Below are 17,875 nucleotides of genomic sequence, written 5' to 3' on the forward strand. Positions count from 1 at the left end.
AAATTTAGGCGACTTAAGCCACTTCACTACACTCCAGCTAGAGGAATGGATGATGCTTTGAATTTTGAAACTGCATCGATGCATCTATACTAAAGTATGTTTGTTCAGGCACTCGTACCTTCCAAGATGGAAATTGCGACATGTTATTCCAAGATTAAGCTGTTTTGAAATAAAAGACTACAGCGGGCTGGACATGTTTTACGAATGTCGGAAGAGATGATGATCTGAGTGACGATGTCGACGGGAATTACTGTGCAGCGGGCGGAATGTGCCCAATTTCGAAAGATGATGGCGATGGAAAAGCAAGAGGATGATCCTAGATCAATGGAATTTGAAAGTGACAATTCTTTCGGTTATATTCAGAAAACGGGATGTATGTTAGGTAATAGGGCGCATAATCTATACGTACTCATTTATTCGACACCAAATATGTATTGGAGAAGCACAGGTAAATTTAAGGTTAATCCCAAAACCCGAAAATCCCACTTCCAAAACTAACTTCTTTCAAACAAAAATAAATTCAAAAATTATTACGATTGCTTATATTTTATTCTTACTTCCTAGCCTAAAATTATTCACGATTGTCCCTGTGACCCCACACGGCGTGTGCACTTTCCAGTAACATATCGCAAGTTCTCCCCAGCAGTGGGTCTCCGGCCATGGTGTCCTTAAGTGCGGTGCAGACCCGTTCAATCGTTTTCTCACTGAACGGGCTCGCTCGAAACGCATTGGCAATCGTCAAACCATCGACCGGCTCTGCCATAAAGTACATGGTTTCCAGAATTTCACCTAAGGCTGTTTGAATATCGAACTCACAGTCACTTTCCTCGCTGGCATCGTCCGTCGATTGCTGGTGATCACTAGAGGACTGCGTATTTTTCTGCTCTTTCGACAAGATTGTGAAAATCTTCACCAAAGCTAGAAATGTTCCTGCATGAAAGTGATACACAATCGCACTGTAGATGCAGTTGATGCACACGAATATTTTCACGTGAGTCTTGGAAAAGGGGAAAAGAGTATTCTCGCTGCTTAGTGGAAGCAGTACTCGGTAGATGCAGTAGACTATATTTTCAACCTGATTCTCGTAGACCTCGTTTGCACTTATTATGAAATTTTCATGAATATCCAAAAATTTGAGGATAATTTTCATATCTTTCGTTATTAAATACTCCTCTTCGAATTGGTTGCTGGCTGCAGTTTCGGGATAAATTTGCTTAAAACCCTCCATCAGACCTTCGACGAGACAAGGTTTGGCAAACATACTGTAAAACTCGTTCAGTTGAGCATAGTCTACTTCGGCTTCCGTAAATCGATTTACCATTGCATGAACTGCTTCTAGCGTGTGCTGTATCAATTCTTTGTTGGTTGTGTTGCTCAGTATAAATGCTAGCTTTTCAGTCATATTCTCCACGTCCCGGACTAGTTTAAACCAGCAATACTGTTCGTCGTCTGATTTGTCGAGCAGGGTAGTGAAAATTCTCATTAGCTGCACTAAAATTAGTGTGTCACTAGATTCTAAAAATGTGCAAAAACTCATAAACAGCGATGGATTCTCGTACAGGAACTTATGTGTCTCATCCACGCAGCACATATTTCCTATGATTCCAAACAATATCTCGATCAAACGAACATCTTGGGAAGCCTCCGACAATCCTACGAAAAGTTCAATGACATCATGTTTCAGCAGGTAAAGAACCACGTCCTTTTCAATTGTCATATCCCACAAACTGCAAAGATCCTTCTCAAAATCTTCATCTTCGGATAGATGTGATTCCAACTGCGGTAACTTCAGGATTGTGGTCAGTACAAATCGCTCACTGTACATGGTGTCGCCGATTCGGTCACCTCTCAGCTTTTCCAGTATATCGTCCTGATTCAAATCCGAATCTGTCGGTTGTGTCAAACCTTTTTCAGAATCCACCGGTATGCTAACGTTAGAGGATGGATCCGAATCAGTTTCTTCCATTTTATTGGTATATAATACAACACGGAACACAGGGGTTTGTCCAAACGGTACTAACTGCGACGACTCCGTTCCATACATAAGAAATACAAAATGAAATAAACAAGCTTTCGGGTGCGTTGCGAAATCCAGCATACATGGAGAAACTGTCAACAGTTGCATAAAAACGATAAGCCAAGGGCAGGGTAGCATTCACCAGACATGGATCTGACGAAGAGATAAAAATTTCAAATTAATTTGCATTAAGAAATCATTAAACTGTTGAATAAATTTGAATTCATTCATATACAATTCAACAAAGCTTCAACTAAATAGTGAAGTTTGAAAGATGAGACTATTTTATGAAATTTTCTACAATCATCAAAGAAAAATAATTCAAGTATAATAGTAGGGACATATTTGCCCTACTTGCGATTTGCCCCTTGTTTCCATCGTTTTTGCGAGTACATTTATTTTTTCTTCGAATTTTGTAGGACTCGCTAGTCCTGCGTAATCCGTTCTAAACTTTGCTAAGTCCGCTCAATCTTGAATGAACTCAGACAAAGTTCAAAATAATTTGACCTTTGCAAAACAAATAATTCACGTATTCTATACAACGGTAAAATCTTGTAATAAGTATTGGCACATTATCTCCAAATTGAATTACCGGTAGTAATACCTGCGAATAAAAAATGGAACCAAGAAGAGGAGGGTACTTCCGAAAATTTTCATATTGTTTTGCTTATTCAATAGAACAAATAGACATCAGCAATAAAAGTAAACTCGTAGTAGAAGAAAATCGTTTTTAAAGTGATTACTAGTACTTTTTTTTTAGTGTACACTACGATTAAACATGGAAAATCTTCAGGAGTAGTTTTTTTTTCGGACCAACATTTCCTTGAACAGTAACTAGTGTAATGTTGAATTATCGAGTACTAAAATGTTAAGCGATCGAGTGCCATTTATTTTGGATACTCAATTTGTAATTTCCGGACATTGGCAAAATCGTGTTGAACCAAGTATAATGTTCAATTCTAAATAAAGTTTTTCGCGCAATAAATTAAGATTAATATTACAACCTCAGAGTAAAAACTTCTTCTTCCATTTCGACTATAATTTTTTAAATGAATTTACCCCTTTTTATAAGAAATCGTTAAAATGATTAAGTAATTCAAAAGTTTCCTGCCGATCTGACAGCTTTTGCTGAAAGTATCATTTCTAAACAAGCAGCGCCTCTACATGTTATTTTAGTGTTATTGTGCCAACACTGTTTTTGAAACGATGCGTAGAATAACATTTTATCAACTTTACTCTTTTTTCTTAAAAAAACCTTTTCTTAATCCACCTGCCTTTCTCTTGTTATTCAAGCAGTCTCATTGTACATAATTTCTGAAAAAAATTACATTCAGAGTTTTGAAAGTTGTTTATTGAAAGTTACATTCAGAGTTTTGCAAAAAAAAACGGTTCATTTGTCTTTGAGAACGTTGAGCGAATAGAATAAAAGTGTGGTACATCGGATACGCTACTTCTGCTGTTACATATCCGGAACCAAAAAAAGCCAATCATTTGATCTTCAAACTTGACAGACTACAAAACAGTAGTTTTCAAACGAACCTAGGTTTGTAGATATCGGTGGAATCATCTCCGAAAATAATGAGCAGAGTGAGATAAATTGTTACATCACTTATACCATTATAGCACAGACTAACAGACATGACAGTATGAGTAAATTCTTATAAAAATAATTTTTCGTTATGCACTAGTTCCACCTATATTGTACTGCGCGAACTATTTACTATCTGTACACCCCTTGTGTTATGTACAAGTTTTTTTACTAGTTGGTTTCCCCTCGTTTGTCAACACCGATCAGCTGCTTGCAGGGATGCCTGATTTCATCAAAATATTTGAAAATGAATCGTCACAATAAATTATTAGATAACGTTGATAATATATTTAACTTTTTCGCGATGTTGGAAGGTAACCATTAATTTGACTCAACGTTGTTCATCTAGACTATTTTTATTGTGTTGGTAGTTTTCACCCGAAATTAAGTGGCGGCAGACCAGAAGCAAGTAAATATTGTAACAAAACGGGTTCGATTTTGTATTGCGTTGGAGGATGAGATGTAGGCACAATTATGTATATAGTTTTGGCAATATGTATTAAATCTGTATCCTGCATGAAATTCGCATGGACGTATACAAATCAATACATTACAGGTAATTCTGTATAAATCTGTTGGTAAATGAAAAAATAAACACAGTCTAGATGACAGACAGGATGTTTTTGATAGGGTAACGTGGCGCCATCATGACACATGTGAGTACTGTCCCAAATAAAGGAATATTCGAAATGACCGTTAAAATGATTGAAGAATCTGATTTGAGTGTCCTGTCTGTTAGTCTGTGATTATAGCTTCGGAACCGGAAGTGACAGCGAGTTTATAGTTATTTTCAATGACCCAGCAGGTAGTTTTTAAACAAGCCAAACAACTTATAGAAAAACAATGCAGTAAATCTGTATTTTTATTATTCTATTTCTTGGGTCAAACAACAATGTTTCCAAATAATGAGAGATATAATTGATACGAGTACATTTGAGTTTTGTTACGTCGAATTTGAAAAGGATCTGAGAATAACTTTCTGTTCCAGATAGAAGAACGACTGATTGTTTATAACAGGATTAAAACACAATTTCAGCAATCGATCCAGGTTTTATTCACATTGGAATTCTTCCCTCATTTTGAACCGTAACATCTCATCCTCGTTTGAAACCATAATAAATTATAACAATTTAATTTGAACAATTCATATTTTATAAACTGAGTTTATCACATTACAATAAGTAACTTTACTTTCTATCCCTCGAACCGCCCATGTCATCCAACTGTTGCTTCAGCTCCAGAAGGTCCTTGTCGGGAACATAACGTGCCTCGTCCACATCATCCGAGTGTTCGGAAACAGACAGAGTCACTCCTTCGGGTAGCGCAGCTTGCAGAATCCGCACAAATATCGGATAAAGTGGAGATTGTAGATTCGCAATTTGAACATTTCGCTCGTACACCGTTAGTTTGTATTCACTGTCAATCACCGCGGAAGCCGGTTTGAATCTTTGAACGTTGAGCTTTTTAGGTGGATGTGCCCAGCAGTCGACAGTATCGAGTTCCATCGTATCACTAACATTGTAGATGAATCTTTGGTAGCTCTCCAGTATCGCATAATCGTAGCCTTTGATGTTGAAGTTGAGTGTATTATACACGGGATATTTTGGACGAAGCAACTGAAAAAGAAACACAATGTGTAAGATCGTTAGTATTTTTAGTAGAATTGTGCATCATTAAGGTATTGAATTCCTATCGAGTGCTCACTGATTTCATCTAACAAGCAGTACTATTAATTCGAATGGTACATTTACCATTGTCCGATTGAAATATAAGTGTTGGGAAAAAGTATAATTAGAAAAATCAGTCTGTCTGAATAACTAATATAATTTTCTAGAAAATCAATTTCGTTTACACAGATCAAAGAATTCGTGGTGGTGTGTTGATTTATTTTCTAAATAACAGTCCCCTACACTTAGGCGTTATGGTCACAGACTAACAGACAGGACACTCAAATTAGATTCTTCAATCATTTTAACGGTCATTTCGAATATTCCTTTAGTTGGGACAGTACACGCATATGTCATGATGTCGCCACGTTACCCTATCAAAAACATCCTGTCTGTCATCTAGATTGTGTTTATTTTTTTCATTTACCAACAGAGTTGCCATTCATACAGAATTACCTATAATGTATTGATTTGTATACGTCCATGCGAATTTCATGCAGGATACAGATTAATTACATATTGCCAAAACTATATACAGAATTGTGCTACTTATCATCCTCCAACTCAATACAACATCGAACCCGTTTTGTTACAATATTTACTTGCTTCTGGTCTACCGACACTTAATCACAGACTAACAGACAGGACACTCAAATTAGATTCTTCAATCATTTTAACGGTCATTTCGAATATTCCTTTATTTGGGACAGTACTCACATGTGTCATGATGGCGCCACGTTACCCTATCAAAAACATCCTGTCTGTCATCTAGACTGTGTTTATTTTTTTCATTCACCAACAGAGTTGCCATTCGTACAGAATTACCTATAATGTATTGATTTGTATACGTCCATGCGAATTTCATGCAGGATACAGATTTAATACATATTGCCAAAACTATATACATAATTGTGTCTACTTCTCATCCTCCAACGCAAGACAAAATCGAACCCGTTTTGTTACAATATTTACTTGCTTCTGGTCTGCCGCCACTTAATTTCGGGTGATAACTACCAACACAATAAAAAATAATCTAGATGAGCAACGTTGAGAAAAATAAATGGTTATCTTCCAACATCGCTAAAAAAATTTAATATATTATTAAAGTAATCCAATAATTTTTTTATAATTTTCAAATATTATGATAAAATCAGGCATCCCTGCAAGCAGCTGATCGGTGTTGACAAACGAGGGGAAACCAACTAGTAAAAAAACTTTCACATAACAAGGGGTTTACCGATAGTAAATAGTTCGCGCAGTACAATATAGGTGGAACTAGTGCATCACGAAAAATCATTTTTCTAAGATTTTACTTATACTGTCATGTCTGTTAGTCTGTGTTATGGTTTTCAGCCACAAGAATATCGTTCGCGAATCATAAGACCGCCTTATGAAATCACGAACATTGGAATTCTAATAAAAAGCCTTCTGAAATTCATACAAAATTTTTAGGAACATTCAGAAATTTCTATGACAAACATAACTTTTCTCATATTATAATTATAATAGTGATAGATTAGATGTATATTGCAGAAGTATATTTTTCATATTAATCTTATGAAATGGTGATTTTTGATGCATCGTAGGATTTGCCTTATTATTTTCACTACTCAACTACTACTTGCCTGAGGGTATGGATCCCTTCATTATAATGACGTTCAAACTGCAATACAATTCCTACATTCTTTTGAATTGGACCATGCTCCAACTAGCGAATATCCAACTAATTAACACTCCAACAACGAGGTTCCAACAAACGAATTCTGGCTGTAGTAACATAACGTGTTCTGCTACAAAAACATAAACTCAATCTGAAGTTTGGTAAATTTTTTTCTAGAATCTTTTATATCTAATTATTGAGTTAAGAGTCGAAGCTTTCAAAATTTGAGTATTTTTTTACTCAAAATATGGAAAAAATATTTTTTTCAAAATTTGAGTGAGTTTAACTCAAAACTTGAGTTCCTTGCACTCAAAATATAGACATTCTAATTCGTAAATGTTTATATACAAAGTCATTCTTCTTTCATTTTAATGGAAAGCCCAGAAGAGTAATTCAAAACCGTTTCCTTTTGACCGGGTTGGAGTCGAAATTCAACGATGTTGATATCCTTATGTTGTACTTCTCACTTAGCATAATTGAAACCACAACATTTGTATTGAAAACATCTATGATTGATGATTTATGGTTTCAAAAACCAGATCTAGAAACGGCAATGGCGTATTCTTACATCCTCAAATTCGATAAGAATATTCCGATAAAGAAAACGCACTGAACTGCTAGAAGTATATTTTTCACTCAAATGTTTTAAAACTCAACGCTTACTCTATTGTATAAATAAATGCGAGAAAACTCATGGTCTGAGCAAAATTTACTCAAAACCATACTTAAATTTTGACATATTATTCCAGTTTATACATTTGAGTGATGGCAACCTAAACCATGAGTTATGTTCAAAGAGCGTGATAGATGAATCAGTTGAAGGTTCTGTTGTATTTTGGTTTCTCTGCCTATCTATATTTGTGTAGAGACTCTATTTTGACAGCGAGAGCCAAACGACCAATAAACGATATTTTTACATAAACGATCAAATCACAGAACGTTATTTATTTCAAGCACCGATAAGCTTCATAACGGACTCTCGTTTTCTGCAAGTTTTTTTTTCACACAAAAGTTACTAGTGCAAATAAAAATGCCTCGTCGTTTACGTGATCGACCGCAAAGAATTGAAGGTGGCCTGGGAGCCGAAACAAATCTAAAAACTGAACCGCGATTCGTTGGATCCTCATCTTCGGATTCACAAGAAGCCGGACCGTCGGGACGCTTCAGGTCGTCTCATAGACGCTCAGTCTCTGAAACCAGGGTTCCACAGCGACGCATGTCGGAATATGAACGAACAAATTCGCGTTCTCGGTCAGAACAGAGACGTGCACCAGGAGTGAAGGCTTTGCAAGAAATACGAGCCCTGCAGCAAACCACCAATTTACTAATACCGAAATTACCGTTCGCACGTATCATCCGTGAGGTTCTGCAGCAGTATGGAAATAATGATCTAAGAATTTCGCTAGAAGCTCTAATGGCCTTGCAAGAGTCATCGGAAATGTACTTGGTACAACTGTTCGAAGATGCATACCGGTGCACCTTGCACCGGGAACGTGTTACTTTAGGACCTAAAGATTTGGGCCTAGCACTATACTTAAGACAAAGATTCTATTGATAACGCACCTCGAGGTATGCCGGCTCGTACATGCTGCCGCTGCTGAAGGGTCTTTTGCTCCTGCCGGTAACTAGTCTTCGAATAATCTATAATTAGTTGAAAAAAAAAAGATGGCCATACTTTCAATTGGTTTGGTTTGCTTGCTTACTTGTCGCAATGCCATCTTCTTCACGATAGCTGTAAATTGAATGAATCGATATTTGTTTGTAGGGGATTCTGTGTTTTTAGTGAAAAACACTTTGGCTACCTTTGCTAGAAAAGCAAAACTAATTCACAAAAAATCGCAAACTGACAGTTTGTTTGTTTAAAGGTTATGTAACAAACTATGGGAGTGAGTAGTTTAATATGGTCATAATCATGAATGCTTGACCTTTCCTATTTTATTTAAATTTAACTAAGTTGATTAACAAAATAAATAGAAATTGAAACTCAAAATTAATCTTTGGATTTATGTATCATACTTATCATATAAACTGAAACGGCCCTAAATTTCACTAGTGTTAATTTGATTATTGTCCACACTAGAAATTGATCGTGCTAATTGTGGTTGATAATATAAGGCAAACGAAAGAGAGAGTGTGTAAGTGAAAGCATGTTACTTATGTTGTAAGCTTTTCCTTGTGGTGGTGGTAAATTAACACTGAAAAGTAAACAGTGTTATTATCGTTTATCACTCATTCCACATATATTTTGTGATTGGTGTAGCATATTCTCAGCAATGAAAATTATCTGCGTGAAATTTATGTAGCCAGCCAGCATGCATCATAGTAAACGAGTGCAATTATTATTCAACTGGACAGCGCATAAGCGGTCGTACACATCAGCCGCAAGACTTAAAGTTCTTCGGCAAGATCGAAGTAAAATAACGAGTAAGTACGATTATCTCAGTCGGCAGGCAGTTCATGCATCAAATCGATTTTCTCAGCCCATGAATACCCTATCTCTAAACCAACGGACACTCGGGTGTACGTGTGGGGGATGGCTGCAACTGGTGCTCTGGGAGTGCAAACCTCCGTCAAGAAGCAAGCTAAAGTATATACGGATTACGTTCAGCATCCAAGTAGGCTAAATTTTGCCGAAAAGCGTGACATAATTGATCTAGCAGCCGGTTATGGATTTTCGGTTTTTGCAGCCAAGTGCACCAACGGCCGAAGTCTGTGGGGTACTGGTATCAATACCGATTCACAGATCGGCTACCATAAGTTAGGCGGTCAACAACGGAAACCTTTCGAGCTGCTAATTTATCCGGCTCCGGTCGAGTTCACTTCGGTAGAAGGTAATAACAGTCAGGTGGAGATTGTCAAGGTTGCTGCCGGCAGAGCTCATCAGTTAGCATTGGCTGCGGATGGAACGGTGTTCGCTTTCGGAAATAACGCCTACGGCCAATGTGGCAGAGAGATCATGAAGCATGAAGACTACTTCCATAAACCTGTGATAAATAAAATCCGACAGCTGGGAGGACCGAGTGATCCCTTGTGTGACGTTGATTGTGGCCAGGATCACAGCTTTTTTCTGACTGAATCTGGTAAACTCTATTCGTGCGGATGGAGTGACGATGGACAAACGGGACAGGGAAGATTTGGCCTTATTAGCACCCCTGCACTGGTTGAAGGGGATTTGAAGGGAGAAAAAGTATCGAAAGTTACTGGTTCTTCGGACACGGTATTAGCATTAACTGGTAGGAATAGTTTTTTTCTCTTTACGTTTTAGAAACTATAAGTCGTTATATTTGCTTTCCAGATAAAGGTGATGTGTTTGGTTGGGGAAACACTGAATACGGTCAACTACTGACGAAGAGTGATGAAAATCCTCAAATTAATTCACCGCGTTATTTGCCCTTTCTGAAGGGTTGTGGCAGAATAGTTGATATTGCTGCTGGAGGATCCTATTGCTTAGCATTAAATGGTGGGTGTGATATGGAAACAAATTAAATGATTTGTGATAGAACATGGCACCATTTTCATATCGTTGTAGATAGCGGTGATGTTTTCACTTGGGGCTATGGCATTCTTGGTTTCGGTCCAGAAGTGTCTCATCAAGCACAACCGGCGTTAATTCCGCCGGCACTGTTCGGTCGGAATGATTTCAATCCGACTAGTCGGGTGCGATCGATTTTCGCCGGCATTACGCACAGTGGAGCAATCAATGACAAGGACGATTTGTACATGTGGGGTCACAATCGGTACGGTTGTTTGGGCTTTGGTCATACAAAGGATCAATATTTTCCGCTCAAGGTAGCCGTTAGTGCGCGGGTCATGAAGATCAGCTGTGGCGTAGATCATACACTGGCGTTGTGTAAAGCGTTTGTTTAAATTAAATAGGATGTAAGTATAGAACAGTTTAAAATTCACGTATTTAACTGCATACTTGTGTTTGTGAAATCCTTTCCTATAACTTACCTTAGTACTAAATGCTAACGTTGATTTTCGTTACGGAATCTTTTCCAATTCATGAATCCAATCTGCCTTTCAGCTACACTGAATATGTAGAAAACTTTGACTGAACACCAAAATAGAAATTTGGTGTTTAAATAAAACAGCTAAAATTGTCGAGGATTTTAATCAAATCTCCACAATTCACAGTTCTCTTTCACATCTCATCCAAGTCAGTCGATAAAACAAAACCGCTTACGTTCGGGACGGAAGAAACCAAGTACAGTATTGTACAGTGAACAATAGAACGATCTCAAAATGTGAACCAAACGAACAAAAGCTACCGCCGATACGAAAGAATACAATTATCGTTGACTTCAGGCAGTGCAAAATTCGACCTTTGGTACGATAACTTGAAGGTTTGCTTAAGGAGCAAATGCATCTTGACATTAAACGTGTGCATTTATTTCAATGCCATAAGACAAATAATGTTGTTTAAATCCAGTTTTATAAAGAGTTGGATGCAATCAGTGGCGTCTCGTGACAAAATTTACGGGATTGAGAAAAGGATATTAACTTGTGTTTTTCAATACGATGAATTAACAATTTACATTTGGATGGAAATTTTCTAATAAACTTTTCCGTATTCATCAATGAAAACGGCTTGCACGTTGCAACTGAGATAGCAATTTGTTTTCAACTACCATAAGCATATATTAACACCTAAACGCTCGGGTAGGGATTTTCATCGAATTTAGTTTTTCAAAAAATCATAACTCTTGATACAGTTGACAAATTGTTTGCGTCCAGTGTAATAAAAACAGATTTTCTTTAGTCCATACTGACTCATACGGAACCCCAGCGGTCCAAAAATACCGGAGTTATTCCAGATCGCATTGTGGTATGTCTGTTCTTCCGTTAGAAGTATTTGTTACATAAAATTTAATGGGACTAATCCAGAAGTTGTATAAAATGTGAAGGTCTTACTAGAACTTACTAAAATGTAATGTCCAATTCCGGTAAATCCGGATACTCCATGTTAGGAGCGGCTTCAAACTGCGTCTGTTCTGGTATCCAGCGGCTGAGTATGAAAAGCTGCATCCCGTCCAGCTAAATCCAGGTGGCAACCCCACCAACGGGATCGTCCTAGTGCTAGTTGGCAAGCAAGCACGATGATCCTCCGGCGAGACAGAGGGTTGGCGTAGGCCTAATAAGCCGCACATAAAACATTTATTACGAATAATACAGGAGAGAATACGACCCGAAAATCGGCATAGACATACGCGACGAAATAAGGACTACGATTGGAAACTTGGAACATGGAACTGCAAGTCGCTAGGTTTCGCAGGCTGCGACAGGATCATATACAACGAACTAAATCCTCGCAACTTCGACGTCGTAGCATTGCAGGAGCTTTGTTGGATGGGACAGAAGGTGTGGAAAAGCGGCAATCGAGCGTCTACTTTCTACCAAAGCTGTGGCACAACGAACGAGCTGGGAACTGGCTTTATAGTGCTGGGCAAGATGCGTCAGCGAGTGATTGGATGGCAACCGATCAACGCTAGGATGTGTAAGTTGAGAATAAAAGTCGACCGGTAATCGGGCCGAACAGCCTGCATGCCGCATCGAATAACAACGGCCAACGGTGTTGTCAACTTTGCGGCCTCCCGAGGAACGGTAGTCAGAAGCAACTTCTTTCCTCGCAAGGATATCCACAAAGCTACCTGGAGATCACCTGACCAACAGACCGAAAACCAAAATGCCCACGTTTTGATCGACGGAAAATTTTTCTCGGACATTAACAATGTTCGCACCTACCGCAGTGCGAATATAGATTCGGACCACTACTTGCTTGCTGTATGCACGTTGGCTACCCAACGTCGAAACCGAACGTCGCGGTTCAACATCGCGCGGCTCCGGGATGCTGGAGTAGCCCAAGATTACGCGCAGCAGTTGGCAGTGGCACTACCAACGGAAGAGCAGCTTGGTACAGCTACTCTTGAAGGTACTGCAATTACCGCGCGATCACTCTGCTGAACGCCGCCTACAAGGTACTCTCCCAAATCTTATGCCGTCGACTTTCACCGATTGCAAACGAATTCGTGGGACAATATCAGGCAGGATTTATGGGCGAACGCGCTACCACGGACCAAGTGTTCGCCATCCGCCAGGTGTTGCAAAAGTACCGCGAATACAATCGATTTCAAATCAGCCTACGACACAATCGATCGAGAACAGCTATGGAAAATCATGCACGACTACGGATTCCCGGACAAACTGATACGATTGGTCAAGGCTACGATGGATCGAGTGATGTGCGTTGTTCGAGTATCGCGGATAAACTCGAGTCCCTTCGAAACTCTGGATAAGTGAGGGTGTGATAAGAAGAGCGAGGATAGACACGAGTGGCAGGATTTTCAGAAAGTCCGTCCAGCTACTTGGTTTCGCTGATGATATTGATATTATAGCACGCAACTTTGAGAAGATGGAAGATACGTACATCGGACTAAAAGCTGAGGCCAAGCCAATGTGTCAAAGACAAAGTACATGAAAGGTAGGGGCTCGAGAGAAGATAACATCAGCCACCCATTACGAGTTCTGATTGGTGGTGATGAAATCGAAATGGTCGACGAGTTCGTGTACTTGGGCTCACTGGTGACTGCCGATAATGACACCAGCAGAGAAATTCAGAGACGCATATTGCCAGGAAATCGTGCTTACTTTGGACTGCGCAGGACGTTTCGATCGAGCAAAATTCGTCGTCGTACGAAGTTAACTATCTACAAAACACTGATTAGACCGGTTATCCTCTACGGGCACGAGTCCTGGACAATACTTGCGGAGTATCAACACGCACTAGGTGTTTTTGAACGGAAGGTGTTGTGAACCATCTTCGGCGGAGTGCGAATGGAAGACGGTACGTGGAGAAGGCGAATGAACCATGAACTGCACCAGTTGCTGGGAGGACCAATCCTCGTCCAAACGGCCGAGGTCGGGCGGTTACGGTGGCATGCCCGGCCCACCGTTAGAATGTCGGAGAACAACCCGGTTAAAATGATTCTCGATAATGATCCGACCGGTATAAGAAGAAGAGGCGCGCAGCGGGCAAGATGGATCGATCAAATTGAGGATGACCTGCGGACCCTTCGCAGCTACCGAGGCTGGCGGCGAACAGCCATGAACCGAGTTGAATGGAGACGCCTCCTGTATACAGCAGAGACCCGCGTGGTCTACGACTGAAAGAGTAAGAGTAAGTATGAAAATTGAACATAAAACATAGCTCTGTTAAGCCCTACCGGCCTCTCCAAACCCCGGATGTTTGGAGCGTAATGCCAGCAACATCTTATTCAAGTCGTTCCGTATTCCGTAATTCTTACTGTCATTGATTGTACCTGATGATGTTTGCAATACCGTCCAGCCCACCAACCACGGGAGGGTGAAAATGCCATTAATCATACCTAAATTATTTGAATATTTAAGAGTAATATCAAAAGGCATACTTTTTTTCGCATGCAACGCATCCAAAAGGAATATGGCTATATAACGAGATAGTAACTTTTTGTGGTAAAACTTTTATTCGTGAAATCGTCTTACAAAAAACAATTACTTTTTACCAAATCCTTTACCGTGAGTTAGTCTCATGATCAAGTCTAGTGCCCATTTGGGCTGATCCTTCGGAACCATATGGCCAGCGTTGCGTACCATCACTTCAACCAATTTTCCTGCTTCCTTTGCATATCCAGCAATTTCTCCGTCAACTTTCCAGATGTATCGAGGTGCTTTGCTGTAATGTTCCCGGTCCGGGAAATTCAGCTTTTGCAAATAGTGCACCGTCAACGGATAGGCCACGATGATGTCCAGCTGTCCGTTGTAAATCACGACACGATAAGCGTGCAACAGTTCCTCCAAATATGGTACAACTGTGTCCATCACATCGCGCTTGAGATGTTCTTCGACCTTGTTTTGGCTATCCAAATCGTGGAATGTGTTGTTTCCCACATGAATTGCTCGACGAGTTGCCGGCAGTTGCAAGAATTGAGCCATGAACTGATCGGCCGGATCGGGCTTCGTTTCCAGATAATTGAAATATGTTTCAAAACCAGAAACATTTTTAAAAAGCGATCCATATGAGTACTGATCACCGTTGATTAGAGTGTCGAATGCTTGAAAAGCGCAATCGAAGTCTTTACTGCTGATACAATCGCGACCTTTTTTCTCGTACTGGTGGAACTGGACAAGCGCATTGGTATCAATTAAACCCAACTGATACAGGTAGTCGCCATAGACGAGTTGATGAAATGGATCGCACAATCCGTTCCCAATGGCCAGCCCTTGAAGATTGATTTTAACCTTGGAATTGCCATTCTGACGATGAATAGTATGCGCTATTGCCGGTACATACTTTCCACCATATGATTCTCCGGTAACGAAGAACGGATGAGTCGCAAGATCCGGAAACAGTTGGAAGAATTGGACTAACGCGTTATGTAAATTTTCTCCGACCTGCTTCTCGTTCACACTGTAACCTTCGTCGTGATCGGTGAAGCTAAATCCAGTTCCAACCGGGTTATCGATGTAGATCAGATGATGGTTCACATGCCACGAGTATTTTCTCGGGTTTAGTTTCATGCCAGAATCAACCGAAAATGGACCATTCTCGGTGAACAGTCCGTACAGTGATGATGCTCCTGGTCCACCCTGCAGCCATAATACTACAGGAGCATCTGCGACGTTACTCTGAGCCACAAAATACCAGAAAAATAAATTGGAGTTATTCTTCTCATCCACTGTTAGGTAACCCGAATAACTGTCAATATTGGACGGAAAGCTCCCGTTCACCACTTTGGCAGCAGCACGGCCTTCTGTGACGGATCCATTTTTAATGAAAGGCGTCAGAAACAGTGGCTCACCAACGTTTTGATCATCACGTACAGCAGCAAAGCTCTTACTGGCCTCAAATCTGGGGTAAGGATTTACGAACAGCCGGCCCCAGGTAGAGTGCACCACAAAGGCTGTTAAAAGTAACCCGCAAAAAAACGCTCGCATTGTGTTAACCGTCGGCAGCAGAACAGTCACAGACCGAACAGATAGAGGGTAATCAGATTAGTCTTCCTTACATACACACACACATTCACAGCGAACTAGGAAAAAAAAGAAACAGGCAAAACAACTGTCTAGACGTTACGAAGTATGGAACTGTACTGAATAGAGATGGGCAATTCGCTCCTGAGCTGTTCCAGTGAATCGAATCATTGAAGTGAGCTGACAGCTCACAGCTCTTTTTAAAAGAACCGCAGCTCACCAGCTCACTCATTTGCTACCCAGTTCACTGCATTATGACGCAGGGAACACGCTACGAGCTGATCGGATCTTCGGCTCTTTAAGAGATTCAATTTAGTCGACATCAATTGAAGATAAATTATTTCGCATGGCATTCATTGCATCATTGCAAATCAATGATTCAATTTCGATCATGCATTTGAAAAAAAACCGGTGCATAAGAAAAACGGCGCACAAAATGAACCTTAAGTTCAAAATAAAAGAGCTGATGAGCTGATACATCGAATCGGTTCACTTTGGTGAGCTGATCGGTTCGGAGCTGTTCACCAAAATGAGCTGTTTTGCACGCCTCTAGTACTGAAGGAAGAATGTTTTCAATGTTTGAAATGGACTGGCGCAGCCGCGAATCATCTTCCAGGACAATAGATAGACACTTACTTGTGCGGTGCGAAATACAAGTAGTTTTTTGTGATAAAATAAAAATGTTATGTTTTGAAAATTCAGGATTATTTACAATCCATTACTTAATCAGGTAAGGAACATTTCTTGTCTAAACGTCAAATTCTCTAATTAGGATTTGCAGCAGAAGACATACTCACGTCTTTCGTGACAAATTGATCACGCAATGGCCACGGTTTCTACCCGCGTTACTGATGTTCATTTGGGTGACGTAGCCTACTTCGTCTGGTATGAAACGTGTTGAACCCTTGGTCAGACCCAGAGTAGCTAATAAAGGGAAAAATAAATAAATGAATGCAAATAATTTTTCATCCGTCAAATTTTGAATTGGACCGTAGTTTTAGTCAAATTCAACTATTCGACAAATAATAACTTTCAAGATGTCAAATTTAAACCAAAAGATTAAATTATTTGCGAAATGGTTCACATTCTTAAAAACATTGAATATTTAAACAATATTTAAATCATTTGAGTGATTTTCTTTTTTCAAAGATGGGGATGATTCTGATGTATATTTTCAAATCTCAACAAAATAATAAAGAGAAAACAAGCAAAGGATTTGTTTTTTTTTATCTAAAATTTAACGTAAAAATAATAGAAACGGTTATGTGCCCTAGCACCAGAGCTAATAAAAGTCATTTTCATTGACTGAAAAATAGACGAAAATGACAAGAAATTACTGTCACTCTCAGCTTCGCTTGCAAACGCTGAGAACGAAATCCATGTCCAGTCAATGACATAAGCGGGACAGTAGTTTCAAAATTGTGTTTTTTCTTTCATTTGTCCTTTCAGTCATTTGCAGTTTTCAGTGGAAATCCCATAATATGCAGTGTCGATATTCAACCAAAGCTGTGAGAATTGAAAACGACAGAAAAAGGTTTCACAATAAGTTTTAACTGTTGGTGCTCGAATTTGTAGTAGTTTTGGTTTCCAAAGAAGTTCTGGGATGTAATTACTTCGATTTGCCATATTTTAGTCACTTTTCATAGCCAAGCTTCACATATTTTCAATACATCGATGAAAGAACGAGAATTGAAATTCTGCTGTTGCTACCTGAAGACGTTAGTTTGGTTTCGTCTTGTCATAGAGGTAAGAGTGACGTTGGCAATTATGCTCTCTCATTTTTTCGATGAGAAACGAAAATGCTTCGTCTCTCTTTGTTTGTTCTTGTGTCGGTCATTTACGAATGAGACAGTAAAATATTGAAAATGAGACTGCTGGAATGGTTTCTTTCATTGAGAATGCGTGACAAGTTTAAGCTCTGCCTAGCACAAAAT

The 17,875-nt window shown here is 39.4% G+C and overlaps 5 protein-coding genes across 5 annotated transcripts; 2 read left to right on the top strand and 3 right to left on the bottom strand.

Annotated features, from left to right (window-relative positions):
- Nucleotides 1-527: 527 nt before the first annotated feature.
- LOC131438373 (uncharacterized) lies at nucleotides 528-2,095 on the bottom strand. Its single transcript, XM_058608373.1, has one exon. It carries the CDS (start codon nucleotides 2,042-2,044, stop codon nucleotides 572-574), a length of 1,473 nt encoding a protein of 490 aa, XP_058464356.1. The 5' UTR covers nucleotides 2,045-2,095; the 3' UTR covers nucleotides 528-571.
- A 2,639-nt stretch (nucleotides 2,096-4,734) lies between these two features.
- On the bottom strand, nucleotides 4,735-8,787 carry LOC131436407 (large ribosomal subunit protein mL48). The gene is made up of 3 exons (XM_058605117.1): nucleotides 8,636-8,787; nucleotides 8,496-8,573; nucleotides 4,735-5,221 (listed from the first exon to the last, which is right to left on the bottom strand). Exons 1-3 carry the CDS (start codon nucleotides 8,648-8,650, stop codon nucleotides 4,793-4,795), a joined length of 522 nt encoding a protein of 173 aa, XP_058461100.1. The 5' UTR covers nucleotides 8,651-8,787; the 3' UTR covers nucleotides 4,735-4,792.
- Nucleotides 7,867-8,922, top strand: LOC131436406 (uncharacterized). The gene has a single exon (XM_058605116.1). It carries the CDS (start codon nucleotides 7,963-7,965, stop codon nucleotides 8,485-8,487), a length of 525 nt encoding a protein of 174 aa, XP_058461099.1. The 5' UTR covers nucleotides 7,867-7,962; the 3' UTR covers nucleotides 8,488-8,922.
- A 140-nt stretch (nucleotides 8,923-9,062) lies between these two features.
- LOC131436405 (RCC1-like G exchanging factor-like protein) lies at nucleotides 9,063-10,833 on the top strand. Its single transcript, XM_058605115.1, has 4 exons — nucleotides 9,063-9,356; nucleotides 9,413-10,165; nucleotides 10,228-10,392; nucleotides 10,462-10,833. The coding sequence occupies exons 1-4, from the start codon at nucleotides 9,245-9,247 to the stop codon at nucleotides 10,797-10,799; spliced, it is 1,368 nt and encodes a 455-aa protein (XP_058461098.1). The 5' UTR covers nucleotides 9,063-9,244; the 3' UTR covers nucleotides 10,800-10,833.
- A 3,582-nt stretch (nucleotides 10,834-14,415) lies between these two features.
- Nucleotides 14,416-16,489, bottom strand: LOC131437117 (venom serine carboxypeptidase). Its single transcript, XM_058606271.1, has one exon. It carries the CDS (start codon nucleotides 15,903-15,905, stop codon nucleotides 14,463-14,465), a length of 1,443 nt encoding a protein of 480 aa, XP_058462254.1. The 5' UTR covers nucleotides 15,906-16,489; the 3' UTR covers nucleotides 14,416-14,462.
- Nucleotides 16,490-17,875: the final 1,386 nt, after the last annotated feature.

This window comes from Malaya genurostris, chromosome 3 (assembly GCF_030247185.1).
Source record: "Malaya genurostris strain Urasoe2022 chromosome 3, Malgen_1.1, whole genome shotgun sequence".
NCBI classification, from domain to species: domain Eukaryota; kingdom Metazoa; phylum Arthropoda; class Insecta; order Diptera; family Culicidae; genus Malaya; species Malaya genurostris.

What these genes read in the sequence shown, in the direction of transcription:
- LOC131437117 (XM_058606271.1), bottom strand. Translation starts at nt 15,905, where the DNA reads ATGCGAGCGTTTTTTTGCGGGTTACTTTTAACAGCCTTTGTGGTGCAC.
- LOC131436407 (XM_058605117.1), bottom strand. An exon ending in ACGAGCCGGCATACCTCGAG is followed by an intron (nt 5,222 to 8,495) that starts GTGCGTTATCAA and finishes TTTCTTTTTCAG; the next exon opens with TTGCTTCGTCCAAAATATCC.
- LOC131436406 (XM_058605116.1), top strand. Translation starts at nt 7,963, where the DNA reads ATGCCTCGTCGTTTACGTGATCGACCGCAAAGAATTGAAGGTGGCCTG.
- LOC131438373 (XM_058608373.1), bottom strand. Translation starts at nt 2,044, where the DNA reads ATGTATGGAACGGAGTCGTCGCAGTTAGTACCGTTTGGACAAACCCCT.
- LOC131436405 (XM_058605115.1), top strand. Translation starts at nt 9,245, where the DNA reads ATGCATCATAGTAAACGAGTGCAATTATTATTCAACTGGACAGCGCAT. An exon ending in AGATCGAAGTAAAATAACGA is followed by an intron (nt 9,357 to 9,412) that starts GTAAGTACGATT and finishes CGATTTTCTCAG; the next exon opens with CCCATGAATACCCTATCTCT. An exon ending in CTATTGCTTAGCATTAAATG is followed by an intron (nt 10,393 to 10,461) that starts GTGGGTGTGATA and finishes ATATCGTTGTAG; the next exon opens with ATAGCGGTGATGTTTTCACT.